The 23,479-nt window shown below is 36.9% G+C and overlaps 1 protein-coding gene across 5 annotated transcripts; it reads right to left on the bottom strand.

Annotated features, from left to right (window-relative positions):
• Positions 1-1,397: 1,397 nt before the first annotated feature.
• Positions 1,398-22,598, bottom strand: LOC117427035 (breast carcinoma-amplified sequence 1 homolog). Of its 5 annotated transcripts, none has more exons than XM_059004193.1 (14): positions 22,433-22,598; positions 19,458-19,544; positions 18,569-18,647; positions 15,398-15,972; positions 11,607-11,771; positions 11,104-11,163; positions 9,315-9,521; positions 8,694-8,735; positions 6,630-6,848; positions 5,547-5,579; positions 5,223-5,357; positions 4,296-4,355; positions 2,616-2,873; positions 1,398-2,116 (listed from the first exon to the last, which is right to left on the bottom strand). In XM_059004193.1, exons 2-14 carry the CDS (start codon positions 19,527-19,529, stop codon positions 2,042-2,044), a joined length of 1,980 nt encoding a protein of 659 aa, XP_058860176.1. In that variant the 5' UTR covers positions 19,530-19,544; positions 22,433-22,598; the 3' UTR covers positions 1,398-2,041. The 5 variants fall into 5 exon arrangements, with proteins under 5 accessions (XP_058860176.1, XP_058860177.1, XP_058860181.1 ...); XM_059004194.1 differs by having other exon boundaries at positions 6,630-6,845; positions 22,433-22,597; XM_059004198.1 differs by lacking the exon at positions 4,296-4,355.
• Positions 22,599-23,479: the final 881 nt, after the last annotated feature.

Here is a 23,479-nt window from a genome sequence, read left to right as displayed (position 1 = left end):
CAAAACTGGAACCTCTATAATGACTGAAGGTGTTTCTTCGTTTTTATATCAGGAAAGTGAACAGCATATTTCAAAATCAGGTGTCCTGGGCTGTTACAACTAATATACAATTAAAGTATAATGTAATATATAAGCCCTTCATATGACCCCCTGTGGCTTGTAGGGATTCTTATCTATACCTTACCTCTTGAAGGCTTGATTGACTGTTGCCATAGTACATGGTACTTGTAATGGTTTACTGAATCAACTCACCTGTTTAGTTACAGTATATATATATATATATATATATATATATATATATATATATATATATATATATATATATATATACTGTATATATTTACTGTAACTGGTAGAACTGTAGCAACAAAACATGTACTGAAACTAGCCCATTCCAGCTTCAGAAGGCTGTGGTAAGAATTGTTCCACTTTATGAAAATCTCTGGGAAATTTACAGCTTCCCCTCTCAAATGCCACATTGCAGCAGGCTTCATATTCCATGAGGTCTTGCAATTACTACATCGTTTACTGTGGATTCTTTGATGTTTCTTTTTAAATCAAATATTCAACATGAAGATCAAAGCAGGGTATCACAGAAACATTTTAATGTAATTACAAAAAAAGTCTTCCTTTGAAATGTTAAAAAAGGTCAGGCTGTGAGTTTCTCAAAGTAGTTTTTAAATTCTTGAGGAAGACCAGGTCTCTGGTCTGGGGCCCTTCCTTCCAGTGCAGCTATTGAAGAACGTGGATGTGAGGAAGGAACAGCTGGGCAGGCAAGAACTATCCAGCGTGTGCTGAAGTTGTGTGCCTGACAGGTTTGCAAGCTCCTCAGTACTGCGTAACTCCCTGAAATTCTGGCTCATCTCTCACGACCAGAACTCAGTGTTTGGTAGAGATGCAACAATGTATTGATTTATCGATTATTGATTGCCATAGGTTTTATTTCACAAGCCTCAATTAAGCATTAATTTATTAATCACCATGGTTCCCTATACAGTCTACAGTTTTTAGTTATTTTGAATAATACAGCATATATATATATATATATATATATATATATATATATATATATATATATATATATATATATTTATATTTATATATATATATATATATATAGCATTAATTATCCGAGCTACAATCAATTAATTGATTATTCACACCTGTTTACTAGTGATATGAAATTGTATTGAAAGACAAGTAATCACTTTTAGTGACATTTCTTTTGAGCTGTACTGCTCGTTTGCGTTTCCTTCAGACACATGCCATGTCTAAAAGAAAGAGATTCAAAATACATCGAGTGTATATATTACTGTAAATTACTAGTTGCACAAGAACCTAGCATACAGATCTGTTTCTGCTATACCGTAAGTTTTCAACTTTCAGACTTAACAAAGGCAAGTTACTGAGTGCTATTTTATTTATGTTAGTTGAAGACAAAGTACAATATAGATGTTCATTTTCTAATACCGTTTAAAAGAGCATTATAAATATGTCCAATTTTTTTTAATGAAAATAAAAACACAACTCAGAACTGCACCTTTTTCACTGATTTTGTTACACTTTTTTTTCAAATTAATATGATACAGAATGTATATATTAACAAAACTAATGACGTATTTGCTACAGCAGAGTTAAAAAAAGAAGAAAAGAAACGATTTCTTCACATTGTTACTATACTTTTGACCAGCATTGTGTGAAAATGTTAATGGAATTAAAAATGAATTACCGTCCCCCCCCCCGTCCCCCTGCCCCAATCGATTCCTTTACATTTGCTTATAATTGTGTGCCCATCAATTTCAACATCAAGACCACAGACCAACTGCATTTCTTTTGAGACAATCATATTTTTTTACCTTTTCAAAACCACTCTTTCTCTTCCTCTTTTTTTGTACATGAATCGCATCCTGCGTTTATCATCCAACAATCACATCCCTTTAACCCTGCTGCTTATTTCCCTCAGTGCTCATCTGATAAAGTAAAGATGTGCACAGATTCAGTTCACAGTCTGCATGCTCTTGGGGTTTCTTGGCCGCTCTCCTCACTTTGATTTCTGAGCAGGAGAAATGCACACAGGGTCTGTTTGTACCCCAACATCTGACATCCTTTTAGAACCCTGTTTGTAAAAAGAAAAATCATAATAATAATGATACTGTGAATCTCAAGTGCGCAACTCATATTTATATAGATATTTCTGTATACACATTCTTATTATTTAATCTGTGTCCCAAAATTACCCAAATACGTGTGACTGTTTCCTAGATAGTTTAATCAGCCTTCCTGAACTGCGTACAGGTATATAATGTGTATTGCTGTACCTCAGTTGTCTGCTGCCCTCTACTGGTTTACTATGTTATTACAGTCGGATCTTTCATCTCTTCTTATGATCTAAATGAGTGATTCCCAACTGGCCCTTGAGATTAATTCCAATCCAGATATATATTCTAAATAAGCACTAAATTAGACAGATAGGTGGTTGATGCAACCCAGGCTGAATCAGCAGAACTGTAAAATGCAATAAAAAATCCAGCGTTTAGGTTGATCAAATCCTTGCTCTACAAAAAAAAAAAAAAAAAAAAAACATGAACATTGTCGAATAACTCTTGCGCACATACCAAGCCTTTGAAGAAGCCTCCAATGGAAGGTCTCTTCTCCAGCCTCCTGGGGGTGTCCTTGGTGCTCTCCTCCCCGTTCTGGGACGCCTCTGAGACGGACTTGCTGTCCTGGGACGCCTCCAGGGCTTTGGGCTTCTGCAGGCTGTCCTGCTTCCCACTCTTCTTCTTGCTAACCTCGGGCGAGGGGGCTTTCTCCTTTGCTTCTGGGGCTGCGCTCGGCTTCTCCTGCGCCGTGGCTTTGCTTTTGGAGTCCAGTCTCTTAAGAGGTGAAGAATACAGGCAGCACTTTACATGAAGTGTCTCTAATTACTGTGTATTTGCATAGTAGTTACATAGTAAATACATAATCACAATGTTACTGTACATAGCTGCAATCTACTTAACATGTACATTTTTTTGCACAATATATGCAAGTACACAATTGTATCAGAAAAGGGTTAGGGGTTTCGAGTTAGGGTTCGGGACAGGGTTAAGGTTAGAATTAGGGTTATATCATGAAAAAGAAAATACACATTAAGTACATTGTAAATATGCATAATAACATTGTAATCATGTGTAAGTAGACATGTATCTACTAAGTAACTACTACACTCAATGTAAAGTGATACCAGAATACAAGAGGATTTGTAAATCCAGTAAAGTCCCTTGATTATAAAAGTCATCTCTCCATTAAGACAGCCATCTGTCAGTCCCTTTCAATTCCCTCACAATTAGGACTTTGCCGCATGTATACCTGGGTATGGTTCTATGTTTAAATATGCAAAATCGCTTCATATCTGTTGACAGTGCCATATACAATGTTCTAGTCAGAGTTAACTACCATGAGAGTTAAATATATTGCTCATTAAATTAGAGTAAGAAAAAAAAATAACGATGGCTAGATGCGTCTGTCTTCCTTGCGACCTTTAGGTAACATTTAGGTGAAAGTTACTAAGCAAACAAAATCATTTGCCTCCTCTTGACTGTTTGTCTGAAAGAGAAGGATGGGGCGCTTCATACAAGCGGGAGGGATATTTTTAGAAATGCTAAACTAAACAAAAATTCAATTGCCTAGAAATCTTTTTTAATGTTTCCCACAAATTTATAAAAGGGATAAAAAAGCTTCAAAAGTGAGAACATGGTGAAATGTTCCTACTCTGTGTGTTATGTTTGAAACGGCAAACTTCTGTTAAACCTGCCCCTTTTCAATCTGGAAGGGGGTTTGACCTGGTATCAATCTCCTTTTCCAGGAATGCATTGCTATTGCCTGGATTTCTGTGATTTATTTGTGTATAGAATGGGATTTTGGTTTTAATATATCATGTTCAGCAAACAGTTTCTTAGAAGGATAACACGTTTCCACTTCACAAAAGCAGCTAACAAGAGTGTTGAAAGAATTACTTCACCTGAATTTCTATAAATTCCAAAGTAAGTTAAATCATATGATAAAACTTCTAGGAGCTGGTAACAACAAAGCCATTCATATCCACCACACACAGAAAATGATTAACTTACAATTCTATCTTTTTACTTTTTTTGACACAATCTATGTTAAATTGCTTCACTAGCGTTCAGATTTGTAAGAAATCATTTTCTAGTAATGTTTTAAAGTGAATAACTATGACTGTGTGGGTTTCCTAAAACAGTTCACTTTACTTACAAACCACCACCAACACTGAGACACAAAAACTATACACTTACTGTCTGGTCTGAATCTTTTCCATTTACTTCGAAAGCAACCTTTTCCTCCTCTCTGACCGACTAAAATCACAAATATTTATTTTAAGGTATCTCCTTTTCTGTAGAAGTGTATCACATTTAATTAAATAAACACATTGGGATCCATTTTAATGATCTAAACTGTTTCAGATATAAATATCGGTACCGATAACTACACCAGCTTGCAATTTTCACCAGGCATGGCTTATTATTCAATAAAATAAAAATGGACTCAGGTCTATAAGAGATGTGCCACTGTTTAAATTATTGAAATAGATCCCAAAACAAATAAACAAAAAGGATACAGTAAAATATGCAGCGCTGTTGTGGAAATGGCTGTAAAGGCCATTCACATGGGCTTCTTTTTACAATGCATGAGCTATATTGCAACAATATTGAGTTTTATTCATTTATTCGTGAAAAACTATAGAAATCAGCTAAATTCAACTCGGAATGTAAAGGGTATGTGACACTGTAGTCGTTTTTAACTCCTGTCATATACAGATTTGCACGGAGGCAATCAAATTCAATGCTTTCGATTTAAGCAATTCATTTTCAACAGGAGAATTTACCTGAAAACAGCTGCAGAAAGCATAAAACTCAATATTGGAACCATGACACCCCTGTTATATAAAATACTTTATTAATACTTCATAGCTGCTTAATATATTATGTCAAGTGTGTAATTAAGGGTTAAATAGCAAGCTGTAAACTGGGGTAGCATTTATACTGTGGGGTATAAAAGCCCAAACTAAAAGCACTCACAGTCTAACTACAGTTGTTTTAATGAAGCTGCTGAACCCAAACCCTTAGTATGTACGGTAAGTTACAAAAAGACAATGCATGCACACGTGAGGGACATTGTGAATGTGGTTTCCTCTTTATGTAAACAGGAATCGGTTTCCTTACCAGCGGTTTAAAGAAAGACATGAAGGTTGATTTGGCAGGTTTGCTCTCATCTCCTTCCTTGGCTGCTGTAGTTGAGTTTTCTGCTGTTTTAGTATTTGAAGTGACAGTGGTGGTTGCTGGAGCGTCAACTTCAACCTTAGTAATTTAAAATAAAAAAGGGTACAAGCTGAACTGAAAAGACATTGGGGTCTACAGTGGTAATATCTTAATTGGAAGGAACGTTTGGGGAAATGATCAATTCAAGCAATGAAAGAGCAAATGGAGAACTACTGCAAGCAAACCAGAGCGAGGGTTTGGACAAAACACAATAGCGTTTTCACATACCTTTGCTTCTGCAGTCTGTGATTCCGCTACTGTCTGTAGGAAAGGTAATTCAGGGATGCATTTTAAGTGTTAGTGACACAAACAAACACATGGAAAACACTGCACGACAAATACAGTAATACAAGTGCCATCAATGTAGTTACTTTTTAGAAATGCAAATTTAGAAATTAAACTGAGCATATATATATAATATAAAAGGCCATAAATGAAATTAATTTAAAATGGTAAGAGGAACACATAACCAAGAATGCTAAAATGAGACTTTTTAGAAGTTGTTAGTTGTTAAAGATGCCTAATTAAACACAAAGTGGTCTAACATTTTCAAACATGAGTGCCTATTGTTTCACTGACTACTGACCGAAAAACTGAAATTCTTGCACCCAGAGATTTTCATGCAGGCAGGTATATCAAGGATCTCTCTCTCTCTCTCTCTCTCTCTCTCTCTCTCTCTCTCTCTCTCTCTCTCTCTCTCTCTCTCTCTCTCTCTCTCTCTCTCTCTCAAGATTCCTTTGTGTATATTAAATGCTTTGTTGTTATTAGCATAAGCTTGTTTTTCTATCTTTATTAACACTTTGACAACACGTTCCTGCCACTTCCTGTGTCACACAGAATAGAACCCCAGCCTTATACTTCTGAGCTGCACAAAGGAATCTGTGGGTCAAGTGGGGTCCTATTACCTGTAACACAGGAAATGATTTGGGAAAATAAGTGGGCTTCATCTAACAGACTCAGCAGACTCAGTAAAACATAAATATTAAGAGCAAAGCAAAAAAGGTGAGAATGTTTTCAGGATGTAATACTTTAGCAATAAAGCATTCACTGTTGTACCTTTCTGTAATAACATGTAGCAATTTCAACACACTTGCTTGAGATGATTTAGGTCTGGTCCTTGCCATTATGTTATGGACGTGTGTCAGAAAATTAAGACATGACTCAACATACAATATATGATATTTAAATGTGTGCAAAAGAAGGTCATGTTGTATTTGACTTAATATACAGTGACATGTCTCCTACATATTTGCCTCACTGATATTACTAACAGTGCTTAGTTACCCTTCGTTGAATGCTTTTTAAACAGACCTTTTGTTTGAAGAGTTTGCTGAAGGGGCTGGCCGTGGCTTCTTTAGCTGGTTTCTGCTGTGTCTGAGCCTCCTGTCCTTCCTGCTGCCCCTCGGCCTGGCCACTCTTCTGGGACTTGGCTGCTGACTCTGCCCCTTTACTTTCCCCTTTGGCAGACTGCGATGGGACTGCTTTCACAGCTTTTACATCTGAGGCTGCTTCTGCTTCCTGCTCTCCCTGCTTGTAAACAAGGATATTAGAAGTCATGCATTTCAACCCCTTACTAAAAAAAACATTTGAGATACCACAGTTCTGAACAGTGCTTTTCACACGGCCTGTTGGCACCCAATACATTGCACATGGTCAGAATGTACAGTCATTATTTAGATATTTAGTTTATGAATATGTCAATAGTGTTAGTGTAAGCTAGTTGTTAATACAATAATACATACATTCCAGGGACAGGTTAAGGTGTCTTGTGTTACACAATTGTGATTTAGTGGTTTATTATGGTCCCTGGCTACCTCCGTTCCAGCCATGTGAGAGTGTGGAATGGAGTTAAGTGGTACCTAAAATTGGTTGGCCAATTACTTAATCAATTTAGTAAACTATACAGGTGTGTATAAAAGGCTACAGAACCCAGATTTAAGGATGATAGGGTGTAGGTAAATGTGCCTCGCTGTACTAGCAAAAGCTATGTCTTTGCCATCAGTATTTGCTTATTTTTGGTGTTTATAACTAATAAAAGTGCACACAAGTGCTTACATATATTCTTATTTCATGTGACTCTTGATTTTTATCAGCCTGACCAACGCTCATCGTCCATCCTGTCAGAGTGCCCCTTAAAATAAAGCTTGACCTAACATGCACTCTTATATGTTAGTAATTTATACACACGGTTCTGCTTCCTTTAGGAGGGTCTGTCATAATATTGTGTTTTCTTTTTATTGTACAGGTGCACTCCACTTATAACAGACTCTAAGGGACAATGGAAATCAGTACTTTATTAACAAAGTACGTAGTTGTATGTATTGTTAATTATTCTCACGCCCACCACGTACACGTTTCATGCTTTACAGATAGCGTGGGTAGTTAACAGCTTTCAAAGCAATTACAGTTGATGTTAGTGAACTACTTTTCATGCTAAAATGGGTTGAAAAAGAAAAATGGTATAAACTGGAAATTCCATGTGGAGATGGCAGTGCCTTCTCCAGACAACGGCGGCATCACTTATTCTGAAAAACCACCGCACCGACTTTCCAAATTTGAGCCGTGCTGCTTCTCTCATCCTCAGTGTCTCGCCTGGCTCAGCTGATGCGGAGAGAATATTTTTTAAATTCGGCTACATCCAAGACTGCAGGAGAACGAGCCTTGGACACGCCCACGCTACGCAGGACTTGTGGAATGCACACTGAAGCCCCTTATATCAAGCTTCTGGCAGGGCTTCATAAGGCTGGTAAATGTATTCAAATCTATCTTTGTAATGGGTGTAGATTTTGTATAAAAATATGGCCCAATGATTTAATGAAAATGTTTACAGGCTAAATGGTTTTAAGTCACCAACAGTAAACTGTTTATTAAAAAGAGAAGTTTGAATTCTGTTTGTTACCACAGCAATAAACGGCTTTTACTTCCAATACTTTTCTCTATTTGTTGTTTTTGTTTGCTGTCCTCCCGTCCTCCAAAAATGAACCCCCATATTTACCCAGAAAAATATATTTTTGCACCAATTTTCACCCGTTTTTGTGGTGGTTGTAATAAACACTGATAAATTCCCAGGGAATTTTAAAGAAAAATAAAAGACGAAAACAAGGGCCTTATGTATGCATTAAACTGTAAGTATTAAACTCACAATATCTGCCAATGGAACAGGAAAACTGTACGAACAGTGTATATACGTTATAAACGAGTCAGTTTTAACCAGGGTAATTCCCCGTTAAAACCCATGTTGTTTGGCAGGGACATGCCTTCTCAATACGTTGTAAATGGAACTCCGTTCTAACAGGATCTGTTATAAGTGAAGTGCACCTGTAGCATTATTGTGACTTCATGCTTTTTAATAATATCAAAAAAACATTGACTTACATTCACTTTCGTATCAACCGCCTGTGACCCCTCCTTCATTGACTTTAAAAGTAAATAAATGCAGCATGTAATAGTATGTAGGCAATATTAATCATAAGCATCATGAAATTAAACATCTATTCATTTGTGTTTTTATATACTGGAAATATTGTCAAATGATAAAAGTGTAACAAGATAATAATATACTGTACCTAACAAATACAATGTTGGCCAAAAGTATCATTTGAATAGATAGAAGATTCAGGGAAACCAACATACATAAGAGAAGAGTAAAGTATCCACTGTCACTCAGTGTATATTCAAGTACAAGTTAAACAGTGTTTTTTTTTTTTTAAACCACTATAACCCTTATAAAAGCTTCCTTTAGTCAAGCATATTGCAAAGTGTAATAAAGCATGTTAAAAGCAGAGAGGTATGCTAAACCATAAAAATGAAAACAAAAAACAAAACACAATGGCAACCCATATTAAATATGATAAAAAAAAAAAAAAAAACATAATATAACTATGGCAAAAGAATGAGGAAAACTGAATAAAATACTTAATAGAGTAGATTTAATATAGTAAACTTTTATATGACAAACACTATATTGGTTTGCCAATAGAGAAAAAATGTAGATACCTTTTGCCTGAAAAGCTTGCTGAATGGACTGGGTGAGGACTCCTTGTCTGTCTTCTGTTTCCCTGGAGGCTCCTGCTCTTTTGCAGGCTGCGTTTCTGGTTTCGCTGGAAGCTGCTGAGCGACAGGCAGGCTGGCTTGGCCCTTTTCCACTTTTGATGCTTTCTGCTCTTTCTCGGCCATCGCTTCTTTAGAGTCTAGCCCTTTTTTCTGTGGACAGAGGAATAAGAAATTATCAGGCTGTAAGTCTTGTTGCTGTCATTAAATACTGTGATTATCCAGTATTTAAAATAATGTTGCCAAGTCGTGTAACTTGGCTAATACTTAAACAACTGAGCATGCTGACAGATATGAGAAAGTAAATATAAGTGTAGCTTCAGCAAACTGTTTTTTTAAGAGGCGGTATTGACTGAGTTCATCTTAAATAAACTTTGTTTCTTTGATTACAAGATGTTAAATAAAACATCTAAATTATGTTTTTTTAATTAAGTCTCAATCCTAAAATTTGAGGTGAAGCTTTTGGCCGTCACTGTATATTATACAGTTATTAACAATAATGACACACTATAATACCACATTAACAGAACATTTCACACGCCACACTATAATTACTTGAAAACAGCAATCTTCACATTAGCAATGTGTCATTAAAATGCTATTGCATATTCTTAATAATATTGTTTTATAAGGTAGAGATATTCTATAAATGGATCCTTAAACTAAACAAAATGCAGAGTAATTGATTTACAGATAACTCACTATTTTAATAATTGCCTACAGTGGTTTGTTAAAATGCTATCTGATGAAGGTGGGAACTAATGATAAGAACGTGTTAATCAACATAACTCCTCATCATCAATAAGAATTTCTGATGACTGATGAATGACCCATTGGATAGATTGTTTTTTTTTTGGTCAGAGCAATAGCTTGTTTTATGCCTGTCAGAGATCTTTGGTATCTATAGTAGAATAACCCAGCTGGTTAATGGCCATGGCGTGCACTTTGTGTAAGAACTGTCCAGTGAGTTCAGAGACATCTCTACTGATTGAATAATACATGCATTATTTATTTGTCTAGGACAAGCCCAGCTGCAGTGGGAGGGTGGAGGGGGTTGGCTGATTGACAATGTGACATAAAGGTATGCTAATGTAGAGGTTCATCAGCGTGGAAAAGTCCTTACCTGATCTATCTGGAGATGCACTATTAGCGTTTATAACAAAAGCACCACACACTGCTAATAGCATGAGCCAGTTTCACCATGTCTTATAGAAATGCTGCCTTTTAACAAAACCATTCATCATAAATAAGTATTTTATAATTAGTGTAACGATTGCAGCCTTATTATTTACAGTTGACGTGGGGCCCCTGTACGATAAAAAAGATCTTGCATGCATCGAATTCCAGCAGCATATACAAGAACCAGCACACTGATGGAGGCTTTGGCCAAAACATTTGTCTACTTGACTTTCTTTTGCCTTTGTGGTTGAGTGGTTTGGTGGTCCAGTGGTTAGAGAAAGGGGCTTGTTACCAGGAGGTTCCCAGTTCAATCCCGGCTCAGCCACTGACTCCCTGTGTGTGCCCCTGAGCAAAACACTTAACCTCCTTGTGCACCGTCCTTCGGAGCGAGGTCCTATTGTAAGTGACTCTGCAGCAGCAGTTGTGATGCATAGTTCACCCCCTAGTCTGTGTAAGTCGCTTTGGATAAAGTGTCTGCTAAATGACTAATTAATAATAATAAGTGTTTCAAAGTTATGCATGCATCTCAAAGTAGATTAAAGATGCTGTGGCTTACCTTTTCTTTTGGAGAATCTTGAGATTCAGAATCAGATTTGGATGATTTACTTGGAGAAACCTAAATCAGGAAAGCAGAAGTGTCCAATTTATAACAGTATGAGCATTATGCTTTGTCTTTGTATTTTACTATGGACGTCATTGTATAACATTTCACGTATACGTCTTTCTATATGTATGGCACATTAACTTTTGCCAACATTTTCTAAAATTAAAAACTATCCAATTAAGTGAAACTTTAGATCAACACACGATTTAAAAATATATCAGATTTTAAAGGTTTTTATTCAGCAATATTTATGCGTACAATAGATTAAGTAAAATGTATGTATAAAGCTCTATAGTGCAACATCTAAATTATAATAACATTTACAAATGTACCCCTGAACTTATTTCTGACCACATTTGGTGTGGGGTTAAAAAAAGGATCATGGGGTTTTGGACCCCACAACCCCACTAACAAACCATCCTGCTTTGAAGATAATATAGATGTGCAAAACTTACAAGGGTTTTAAAAAAGTTCATGACTGGATTGTCTTCTGTGGCAGTCTCGTCTCCTGAACTGTCCTGGTCACGGTCTGAATCCTCGGTGGAGTCCCTGGTTCTGTCGGTAGCCTCGCTCTGGGAATTCTGAAGCCTTACAGAAATGCTGCTGCCTTCTCCAGGCTCCTGTAAAGCACAAATAATAAGTGCTGGAACTGCATAAGGACTACAAAGCTGATTGCTATCTCCATTTGTTAATCATGGCATTGAATTCTGAGCACAAGTATTCCATCCATTCTACAACCCACACAGGGCAGCAACAATCGGCCCTTTATAAGTATATGGGTGCCTTCTTTCAATTGGTATTCAGTAATGTTCATTGCAGGCTTTCAACGCGTGCCTTTATGCTTTACGAAGTGGCAGATTCGAACAAAATCGTGTTTTTAAAATGTATTAGAGCGTTAAATTGCTTTCTTCATTTTGTATTTATATTTATGAAATATTAAGGTTTATTATTGTGCCTAATACTTCAGGACAGGGTTTGAAATCTACTTGACATATTAGTTTGCAAATCTGCTATGCAGTTGCAAACTAATATGCAAGAAATGTATGGTATGCCTGCAATTTGGAAAGTTATGTCGTGATTCTCATTAAAGAGTTAAATCAATGGCAGGAAAAAACACTGGTGAACATTTTCTCAACAGTCACTGTACTGTTGTAGGATTTTCACCTCATAAACATACTTAGAACAAGAAGCATAAGGAATTTAATTTGGTTTCATTATCACAAAAGGCGTAGCTAACAAAATAAATAAAGGGTACATATAAATCTAAGTATCTATTACTATAAAACACTGAATTGTGATACATTTAGAAATACTAAAAGGAAATGAATAAATTCAATGACAAACTTTTTGACTAGAAGTCTTTATTTTGTGTGTGTTAAGTTTCTTTTAGTATTTCTAAATATACATAGGAATCGAGGAAGTTATCATAAATACTGGTTCCTCTAAACTAAAACACATAGTGTATTGAAATATGCTATATTAAATTATGTGTAGTTCTGCCAAAAACGCATATGAAGTGCATATGACATTAGCAAGCTCAAAGACAGCAGTCAAATTATTGTAATGGTATAAAACCAGCAAGAAACCACTCAGAAAAAAAGAAAAATCTTAGTTTAACTAAATTTCTTAGTTTATAATACGGTATTCTTGAAGAGAAGTCAAAGGTAATTTGCATAATATGAACAACCTTGCAGTCAAGATTAAATATTAATAGTCATTAAATTGCACTGTCTAGGCAATATTCAAATGAATGACGATATAGTGCAGGTTTAATTATACTGAATTACTGAAAAATTCTTGACTTAATTTGTTAATGTAGATATATCTACTGAGTTCTCCAACACATTTCACATTTAATGTGTAACTCCTGTTACAAGCAAGTTTTCCCAGAAATCTAAGACACTAGCTGAGGCTAATGTTTTGATTCTAAAGCAAAGGGAGCACAAAAACACTTTGGTTTCAGGAGATTTGGGGACCTAGTTTGAGGTTGCTGTATCAAACCCCAAGTCTCCCCTGGTGTGCCATTCAGTGGCCTGAAACCTCATCTCCTGAAACCAAGTTCCAACAAACAAAGTGGCTTAGTGTTCCCTCAGCTTATGCTCAGCTCCCTATTGCGTTGGACGAGTTTACGTGTTTTTTTGTCTCTCAGAAGATGGATATATGGAAAATAAACACAATTTGAGTAGCATAAATTGCTATCCACATGGGAACAGACCCAGAACAGGGCCCATTTAAGGAATGGTGGATGATGAAAGGTTAATGTTGTCAGTAAACTGACTAATAATCTTTTTATAAACATGCTTATTTTTATTAAAGAGACACTGTCTGTGCGCCCAGTAAAATAACTGTTAATCTCCTCTTTGTCTGCCAGCCTTGGCTATCTCTGTATCACAGACTTTGTGTTTCAACAAGCACATTATTATTGTGGATTTCAAACACACACACACACACACACACACACACATTCACTTTCTCTGCCAGCAACTCCATCTCTGATCTTAGTGTTTAAATAAAGCATGAAATACTGCTATTCCATGCTATATTGTAATTTTTATTTGGCATTAATTGTTTTAAACCATGTTCACAATGCTTCATGATCATTTGGTGTGCTTTCTCAATACCACTGACACCATTAAGCGAGCAGTAAACAAAGGGGCTTGTTTCTGGATATCTCTGTTAATGAGTGTCAGGTTCAGCTGAGTGTTTTGGCTTTTTATTGCCAGTGCAAGATGGACTGTTCTTCCCACAGCTTGTAATAAAGAGCTCCAGGCACCACATATTAACAAAGACCATGTAATACTGTAACTGCACTCAGTTGTTTGTAGGCCACAGGCATGATTATCACATGGCGATTAGAATAAACATTACAGCAGCTCTTAAACTCAGAACCCAGATATACCGCCAGCCTCTTCCCACTGTATATTTATTGCATATAGAGAAAGGGATTAGCAAATCAAACACGCGGTTAATGTGGCGTTGAAGGGTGGTATCATTTTGAGGTTCTATTTCCAGATCAAGAATAATAATATGTAGAAGGTGTGTGAATAATGTTCCTCTGTTGTACTCTGGGTGAAAGACTCTGGCTGTAGATAATACTGGTACTAAATATACTGTTGGTTCATTTTCTACTTTTTAAATCCATCTTTTATTTTAACTTTCTGCAAGTTAAATGTTGCGTGTAGGGTGTCCCTGTAGGCTTCTGCTCAAACTGTGCAAAACGATGAGTCTTATAATAACGACTCCCTTCACACGATCTTTTAATTACTGTAGTATAAATCATACTATTAAAATTAAAAAAAACAGTGTTGCTGTTTTTATAACTTTAGAATTATATTGTATTTCCTGTGCAGAGGATGACATCTACACATAGGACAGGGTCTCCCACTCCGAGACACAAAAACCCCACACCCGCCAGCCACTGCCTGCCCAGGACCAAGCATCAACGCAGACTATAGCTAATTATTACTTCAATGTTTTAGCAAAATGTATTTGTATGTTATTTTATCATTTTTGGTGTGGTCGAGGATGCATGGTAGTGACGCAGTGAAGCTGCAGATTGATTGATAGGTGCTGATGATTGGGACCCGCTGTTTCTTATAGGTTCTATTGGCCGGGTATACATACTGCTGTGCTTAACTGTCCCAAGAGGAGAAAAAAACAGCACATTAAATCTTTTCATCGGCCACTGGCAAGGCAGTACAAAACCCAGCCAGGCTAGTTAAAAACTAACACAGGATGAGATGTACTGGTCTGAAATGCTGGCAAACCGGTAATGGTGAGTGAATTCTTTTAAGTAATGTGTAACAGGATCTCAACAGGAACCATGTTGACCTTATTACTCTAGATACACATCTTAGCATATGAATCATATTGACCTTGATTACTCTAAAGACACACATCTTAGCATATGAATCATATTGACCTTGTTTACTCTAAAGACACACATCTTAACATATGCTGTTCATGGTTTTTTTTATATTTTGTAATCTATTTACAAAGTAGTAAAACAAGTTCCCCACCTATATTAACTCCAAGCTATACAACATGTACATTGCGCTAGTGCGATTGGGTTGTAGTTATACTGTTATTTCTATAACTAAAAGCTTACTGTATATTAACTAACCGTAGCCCTATAGTTGTCAACAATTAGTATGCTGAAAACGGTTAATATGTTATACACAGTTCCCCTTTAAGCCTGACCACATAAGATTGTATGACAGTTATTGAGTGCAGTTTGCATACTCACAGCCCTCTGCGCATTGTTCAGTTGTACTTGAACCACTTCATTTGCCGTCGCAGTAGCAGCTGGCCCTTTGCTGTCCTCAGTGCTCAACTCCGGTTGGGTTTCATCCACAGGTTTGCTGCTTTCCTTCTCCTTGTCTGACGTTTTAAACAGTTTGTCAAAGAAGCTGATCTCTTTAGGCTTTGGAGCTTCTTTAGATTCTTTCAAGGACACGTCAGGAAGCAAGGACTGGCTCGGAGGACGCTTTTCTGCCTTGACTGACTCTCGCTCCGGGACGGGCAGTTGAGGATGCACAGTCTTCTCTGCTGTGAACTGGTTTGCAGGAGGGTTTTCTGGGCCGCTGGAAGGCTTGGCCGGCTCTGATGATGATGATGATGAATCAGTGGCAGTGGGGGCTTCAGAACGGACTGGTACTGGTGTGGAGAATGACAGTGAGAAAAGAGACTTGGCAGCTGGCATGGTCTTCTTGGCATTCTTCCCTGCATTGTTCCCATCCTGCCCAGAACTGGAACTCATCTCCATTGTCTTCTGTGATGAGGAGAGCTCTGTGTTCTGTTTGACATCTGCTTTACAGTCAGCTGCAATAGAAAGGGTGTTCATTAGTTAGCAGAACATATTAAAGCACTGTTGTTTGGCTCCCTCTTTGTACTTTAATTTCTTTCATTTCTGTTGGACTTATAAATACAATAGCGTTCTGTAATACATCAGTAATGTTTATTAACTGATCTATCTAATAGGTGCTCTGAGGGATTTAGGATTGTATGTTATAGACAGCAGTGTGCAAATGTATTAGAACTCCTCAAAATTCGACTTGTATATCCTTTATAGCTACCTGCATGATAACCTTTGGGTGTGAGAATTTCAATTGTCTGTCAGCAATCACTAATACAGAAACAATGTGAAAATATTAGACCACTTTGTACTTAAATTAGGCATCTTAAACAACTTCTAAAAAGTCTCCTTATTTAACATTTGTGGCTATGTGTTCGTTTTCTCGTACTGTTTTAAATTAATGCCTTTTGACACCCACACATTCTAATAATAGTTTATTATAGCAAACATGTATTTTCATTTTAAAACATAATATATACGGTTCTATATGTAAAACAATCAGTGTCCTTGCTTTGGGGTAATGCTGCACTTCCTTGGTCATTTCACCTAGAAAATCAAGTTGCAGCCAATAACATGCTTTGACCAAGACTGAGGTGAAATGATCTAGGAATTGAAACAGTATAATACATGAGCGTAAGGCAAAGCAAACCTTTGTCCTAGTGTAGTACCCAATGTGTTTTAAAATGAAAAGACATGCTTGCTGTAACATGTGTTTCTTTCAAAACTGCACATTTGTGATCTAAATAGTGAAGAGAAAGAGCATGTCCGGTAAGATTTATGGACTTATTGTGTTAGCTACTTTAACATTGCTAAAATTGAACTTGAACACAGGCCTCGAGAGGGGAAAGGCATTGAATCTAAAGTAGGCACAGTGAACATGGTGTCACTCAGGGGAGGTTTGAGGCTTTTAGTGGGGCTGTGGATCTGAAATGTGTCCTACGATTGTAAGTCGCCCTGGATAAGGGCGTCTGCTAAGAAATAAATAATAATAATAATAATAATAATAGGGTGTGGTAGGGAACAACTTGTTTAAAAAGTCCTAAAGCAGGGTGTGACAACACCTCAAAAATGAAAAGGGGAACTTAAAAGCCCCCCCCCCCCCGACTACAACTACTGGCCCATCGTTCTCATGTCTTTGGGAATTAAATTGTAGTACAAAACCAAATATTCCTATGAAAACTAGAAACCCAGTTCACAAATGCTTTTCTTACTGCTTTCTGTAACTTGTAAAGTGAGGTGCTGAATGTTTTTGGCAGCACTACAAATATTTTTATTATGCACTTGTTATCATAACTAGGATGTTAAACACTTATATGACAGAACAATGCTACCTGGTAATTGTAAAGTGCAGGGTTTTGGTACAGGCAAACAATGTATATGATGTAAAGTATTTAACCAGCTGTCCCTTTTTGTGATGTTGGGTGTAATTCAGAGTTGTTCCTATCACAATTACTCAAATGCTGGCGCTTACTGATATATAGGCACTGGTCTATGCAGGTCAACTGGAACTTTAGAATGCTCCTTAATTCATAGTCAAAGCAACACAGAGTTATCAACATTGAAAATAAATAAATAAATACAGTACGATATTTGAGTTATTGCAAAAAGAAACACAAATATGGTAAGGAAACATTAACAAGTAATAAATAAATAAATTTAAGCTATTTACTTGTAATAAGAGCCGTTATTAGGGTAAAATGTTGCTTACTGAATTCCAATTGAAAATGTTTACTTAAAGTGAAGTGACACATGTCAATTATGAGGCCAAGTCAAATATTCGTTCTTACAAATACAAAGTTACAGTAACACCCTCATTGTCCACAGAATGGTGTTGATCTACTGTATTACTGATTACTGAGAGCAGAGAAAAAGAACTCCACCCATGCAATCTTCCCTTCACATAAGAATAGAAACCATTTGAAACAGGGAGTGTGTTTAATAAAAAGAACACTACAGAAACAGAACTGCAAAGTTAGCATTCCCTCAGACTTAAACCATCACGTTTGCAAAGTAAAATCCTTGCATTTCCCATGTGTGCTTGGAGGACTTCATCTTAAAGAACACGTAGCTTTAAACTGAATTGTTTCAGGTATTTGTTACCGTTTTAGGATGTCGGCAATCATTCTTGGTTCTTATTGCAACATATCAAATACTGTATTTTTTCAGTCTTTATAGAAGCCAGTGATTCTCCACTTTGGATCACATTTCCTTTTGTGTTGCCAGCAATACACTGCTGTGCAGTAGATGGCGCTACTAATATAAGGACACTTTGAAGATCTAGCCTATATTACATATGTCTGTGGCAGGCAGCTCGCACTGATGTGCAGATCCTGAACTCATAGTCAAAGCACATCAACTGTCAAAGACACAACATTTTATTAATTGAAGTACCGTCAAAAACATGCATGTCAAATGTTGGCGATAGTGCTTTGCAGTAGTTTGTAAGGCTGTAAGGCATCTAGTCTTAAACATATTTTAGTAACCTTAGCAGAACCTTGCTTCAGGGCATGATGATAACAGAATGTCACACTTCTAATATATTGCAATTTTAAACATACATACCAACGTCATTGCTCACTGAAATTTCAATGGGCTGCACATGTGCACCTCCATTCTGAAGCTTCCCAGCAATAGGCTCAACCTAAAACAGAGAAGTTTGTTTAAATATGAAGACATGCAACTTGTGGGACTGTGGCTTTTGGATATGACTGAGTATTGGTAAAAATAACTTTTTAAAAACTTAAGCCAATTATCGACAAGCTGCATCAGCGACTAGATGCATCTAGAAAACTAGACAAATATGGACTACAGCATTGGCAACATGGAGACTTCATTTTTCACCTGAACTATAGACTACTGATGAGAAAATGTCATTACATTTGAACAAATATCTTTCAGTAATTTAACTTTTTAAATGTGTTTTAAAGTTATGTGCATGTGACCAGCTCAACATATGCATGAAAATGTTGTAAATCTGTTTTCTCACACAAATTAACTTCTATACCCTCACCACTGCCTGCCTAATCCCTCTTTATTTAGCATTTGTTGTATGATTCATTTGCTTATCTTTGAAAACTGAAAGTAAAACACTAGAGAGAATATCTATTTAATGTTGGTCCACAGGTATTAAAGTAATTTTCCAGAGGAAATATTTACCTTGTGTTTCACTCACCTATCCCAGAGTGGGGTGGGGCAGTAAATGTTTTATCTAGTTATAGTTTAGTCATGTTTAAACAGTTCTGCAAAGAAATCATGCAAACCAACACTGGGGGCCTGTTCTTGCTGTTGCAAATGCAAAGACTTTTGAAGAAAATGTATTTGAAATTAAAAGTTCAACTGCACAATGATAATTGGAGCAGTAAAAATAATAATTCAAATGTAGGTTTCAAATCATAATATTCCTTTAACACTGAAACAAATTAAGAAAATACAAATCTTCTTTCACAAATACCTGTATTCCGTTTTCAAAAGCCTTGCCCTCATTGCCTTCTGCATTTTCTGTAGCTGATAATTCATTCCCCATCTTTGAAATGCGGTTCTGCAAGAAACGCCTGTAGCGTTAAAATTCATAAAGCACTAGCTGGAGATACTGTGAGAAAAGTGTGTTGTTCACTCATAAAGGATATTTATGTTTTTTTCTTTTTCTTTCACCAATTAAATACAATTTCAAAAAATATGTGTCAGACCGGCAGTGGTTCATGCCAGTTGAAAGAAATGTCACCAGTCTTGTTTCCTAAATCAGTAATGGCGACAGTGTTTGTACTATCTTTACCTGCAGCACTGTGTACAATGGCAATGCTTCTGCATTAAATGCAGTGGTAGCCCAGTGGTAGACTATGAAAATATCAATACACCAGAAGAATCATAATGGCATGAGCCAGTACATACTGGTAATCCATCACAGCACCATGGCATTGAAGCAGTGACTTTGCAGTGAGCAGACTCAGCCCTGGCATTAGAAATCCTTCCTCTGGTTTGATGTGTTCTGGCTAAGTGCAGGTATATAGTAAACATGCTTCACTTTTATTATAATTCATACTTGAAGCAGTCTTACAGTAAAGGTGTGTCACATTTTGATAAGAGTGCTTCAGAACCCTTGGGCTTGGTGTCATATCTTCTCATATATACTGGCTATGATGGGAAGACCCATCCACAATTTAAAAACCTTGTGCAGAAGGTGGCCATCTCCCTATTAATTAATTGTTTAATTTATTGCTAAACGGGAGATGGTCACCTGCATAAAAGCTTGCAGCTCTCTGCACTCGGGTGGGTGTTCAGAAGTGGAGAACGAGAGCGGAGGAGACAGGAGAGAAATCAAATTAAAATAAATCAAGGAACAATGAAGGCGATTTGCCCAGCCTGACCTGGATCATTTATTTGGTTATTGTGTTTGTGATTTTTGTTTCGCTCTGTGAGCAAGTGTTTTTGTTTGAATATTTTCTTTTCTTTTTGTTTAAATAAACGGTGCGGTGAGCGTCTTTTGCCCTGCAGTTACGTGTTTGTGTTTGTTCCGGACTTGAGGAGATGGATTTCAATCCAACTGGTTTATATTATGACATTAAATATAATTAATAGACCACAACATTACCAGGAATGGCAAAAAAATGGATTTTGAATAAATACTGAACAATGGTCTACATACAGTAGCACAATGGTACCATTATGGCAGTCCACATTACTGCTGTGTGTTAGTTGTTCATGTGATACCATTGGTGTGTTAAAATATGAAAGTGTTATAACTGTAGTACCATTGTACCGAGGGCTTGTACCACATTATAGCTGCTCTTGGGTTTCCCTTCTTTGCATCTTAATTCGCTACCTGTTTTCTATTTTAAGAAACAGTTCCTTTTTGGAATTCTATTCTTTTCATATCAGCTTGATTTTGTATTTTCAAAAAGGCAAGTTTGAAAAAGTATCTAATTATAAACTGAGTTTGTGTTTCAGATATCACATTTACCATAACTAGTTACCTTAACTATAACTTAATGTATTCTGGATTCACTCTCTATATCATTTGTCTATGTAGTTCCCTTTCAATTCGAAGATGACCACCAAATCATTACGTATGAGATATGCCTGCCTATTGGAAGACGACCATCAACCAGCGATGTTGCATCGGACACCCTCATGACTTCGACGCAAAAAGAGAAATGGCTTCCAAGGAATGACCGTTTTAACCCCTCAGTAGGCGGGACCGAGGGCATCATCCCAGGAAGGGTCCTATCGGCATCTCTGGTATAGAGAGCTCAGAAAATACCTACCAATAGGCAGGCATATCCCATACGTAATGTTTTGGTGGTTGTCTTCTCTTTCAGGGAACCATGGTTATGGTAAGCAACCTAACGTTTTTGTTACTGATGTAACTTGCATCCACAAGGGGCATCCCCACTACAGTTAGAAAGCCAGGTTAATGGTGACACTCCGATGTACCAGTTTAGGGCTACCAGACGTCCCAGGAACACTGGGACTGTCCCAATTTTCAGCCTTCATTTTTGTACCAATCAGAAACCGTAAAATTGCTAAATCGTCATGGTTTTGCTATTTTATTAAAAAGTTTTTTTATATATATATTATCACATGCTTAAATGGTAATTCATTCATTGATGGGTTCTTAATTCAAGTAAATTAACCAATGTTTTCTTTTTCTTTTATTGATTCTAAATGTAATCTAAAAAATGTAGGTCAGATTAATCCAATACACCGAACACCCCCCTACCCTGCTGAAATAGTCTGGACCCGCATTCCAGTTCATGAAACTTGGGACGTATGCCATGTTAATTAAGCTTACCGTGTTAGTTCAGACCCGACCAAGTTCCTCTTGAGGTTAACAGAGAACTCTGTTTAATTGTGTGCCCTGTGGCTAAGGAACTGATTCTTTTTGTTTCTGTCACTCTTGCCCTGCTCAAGTTCACTGCTGTTGTTTTATACTTGTGTCTATTTTTCAACCAGCTTTCCATTGTTTAAATGTTACATTCCATTCTCCATGTGTTTACACAGTCCCTGCAAAACCATTACAACAAATAATGCCAGGGTCAGCCTTCTTAGATCCTCTTCTAAACAGGTAACACACGTTTTACAGCCAGGTCTGGTTTTACTAGAACATGTGTTGTACAAATACACCCATACTTCAAACAATGTATCTTTAAAATAACATTAAGTAGTAATGCATGCTGCTATATTTTTTATTATTAAATAGTTTGGGGGGATCACGTTTCACAAATGCACGGCTCATTTTCATTTTTGAAAAGGTTAATCGTTAACAAAAAAATCTTACAATGTTACACTCTTTTGAGCAGGCTGATGAGTTTAAGATATTAAAATAGACACCATACTTCCTTGTACTTATTCAAACTTTCAGGTGTTTATTTAACCAAAATCACACTAAGTTGCATGCATATTGTATTCATTACAGAACTGGTTTATTACCTTGTTTTGATTCCTGGGTGAGTTCTCTAGCACATTTCACCATAAGCAGCAGCTTGCAGGCTTGCCTGGGTTTGCGTTTGTGGGAGCGTTTATTTGTCTTTCATGTCCCTTAGCAGTTATTCTGTATCTGCTGGCTCTGGTGGTTCCAGTTGTTGAATGACTGTCTACTTTAAACACCTCACCTGTCCATCAAATACGGAACACAGTATTCAGGGGGCGGGGCTTACTGATTCAGCAGCTATTGCTTTTACCATTGATCTCTATTATCTATATTTTCAGCCGTGGACTCCATCTGTTCCATAAGAAAACCAAATAACAAAACAATGGGCTTGACAAGCTTTAATTCATCTGGGTTTTTTTCTATAAATATAATACTCTTTAATGTTGAAGAAACTGTTCTTTATTGTTGTTAATGAAACATCAGTGTTTCCGAACAGCTTCAAATGTAAAACTGCATTGGGGATGATGTCTGCTTCTCTCAACTTGGGTATTACAGCAGCACTCAAAGTAGCTGCCACAGATCCACTATCTATCATTGCTCTTAACTTTACTGAGGCACCAAATACTACATCAGTGTAAAACAGGCTTGCACTCTCTGATGTTCTTTGTACATTCTGCCAAATGACGTTGTTAGTTTGAGGCAGCGTCTCGCGGTAACACAAATACATTTTGTTTGGGGGGGGGGGGGGGGGGGGGGATGGATGTACAGAAAAGGTTGAAATAATTAAACAATTATTTCAGGGCGTTTCGATATCTGTATATTTAAAGTCTGATCATCCAGTCTGTACAAAACCAGCACCCACCCCTTGTTCAGTATGTAGGAAACACCTTCTGTACTTTCTCAGATTACACCCCAGCTAATTGAAGTGTATATACGCCCTTATATACATTTGCCACATGCTTTTCCTGTGGTTATGCTATGCTTTACCGTGCTTTTACTAAGCTTTATCACACTTTACTATGGGAAGCAAACACTTTCTTAGTACAAGATCAGAACTGACAGAACTTTATTGTAATAAATATTTTTGAAGGCAGAGCTGCCTGTTT

The sequence above is a fragment of the Acipenser ruthenus genome, chromosome 29 (genome assembly GCF_902713425.1).
Source record: "Acipenser ruthenus chromosome 29, fAciRut3.2 maternal haplotype, whole genome shotgun sequence".
Taxonomy (NCBI): Eukaryota; Metazoa; Chordata; class Actinopteri; order Acipenseriformes; family Acipenseridae; genus Acipenser; species Acipenser ruthenus.
The sequence above is the reverse complement of the archived record's forward strand: the minus strand, read 5'-3'. Positions and strand labels throughout refer to the sequence as shown.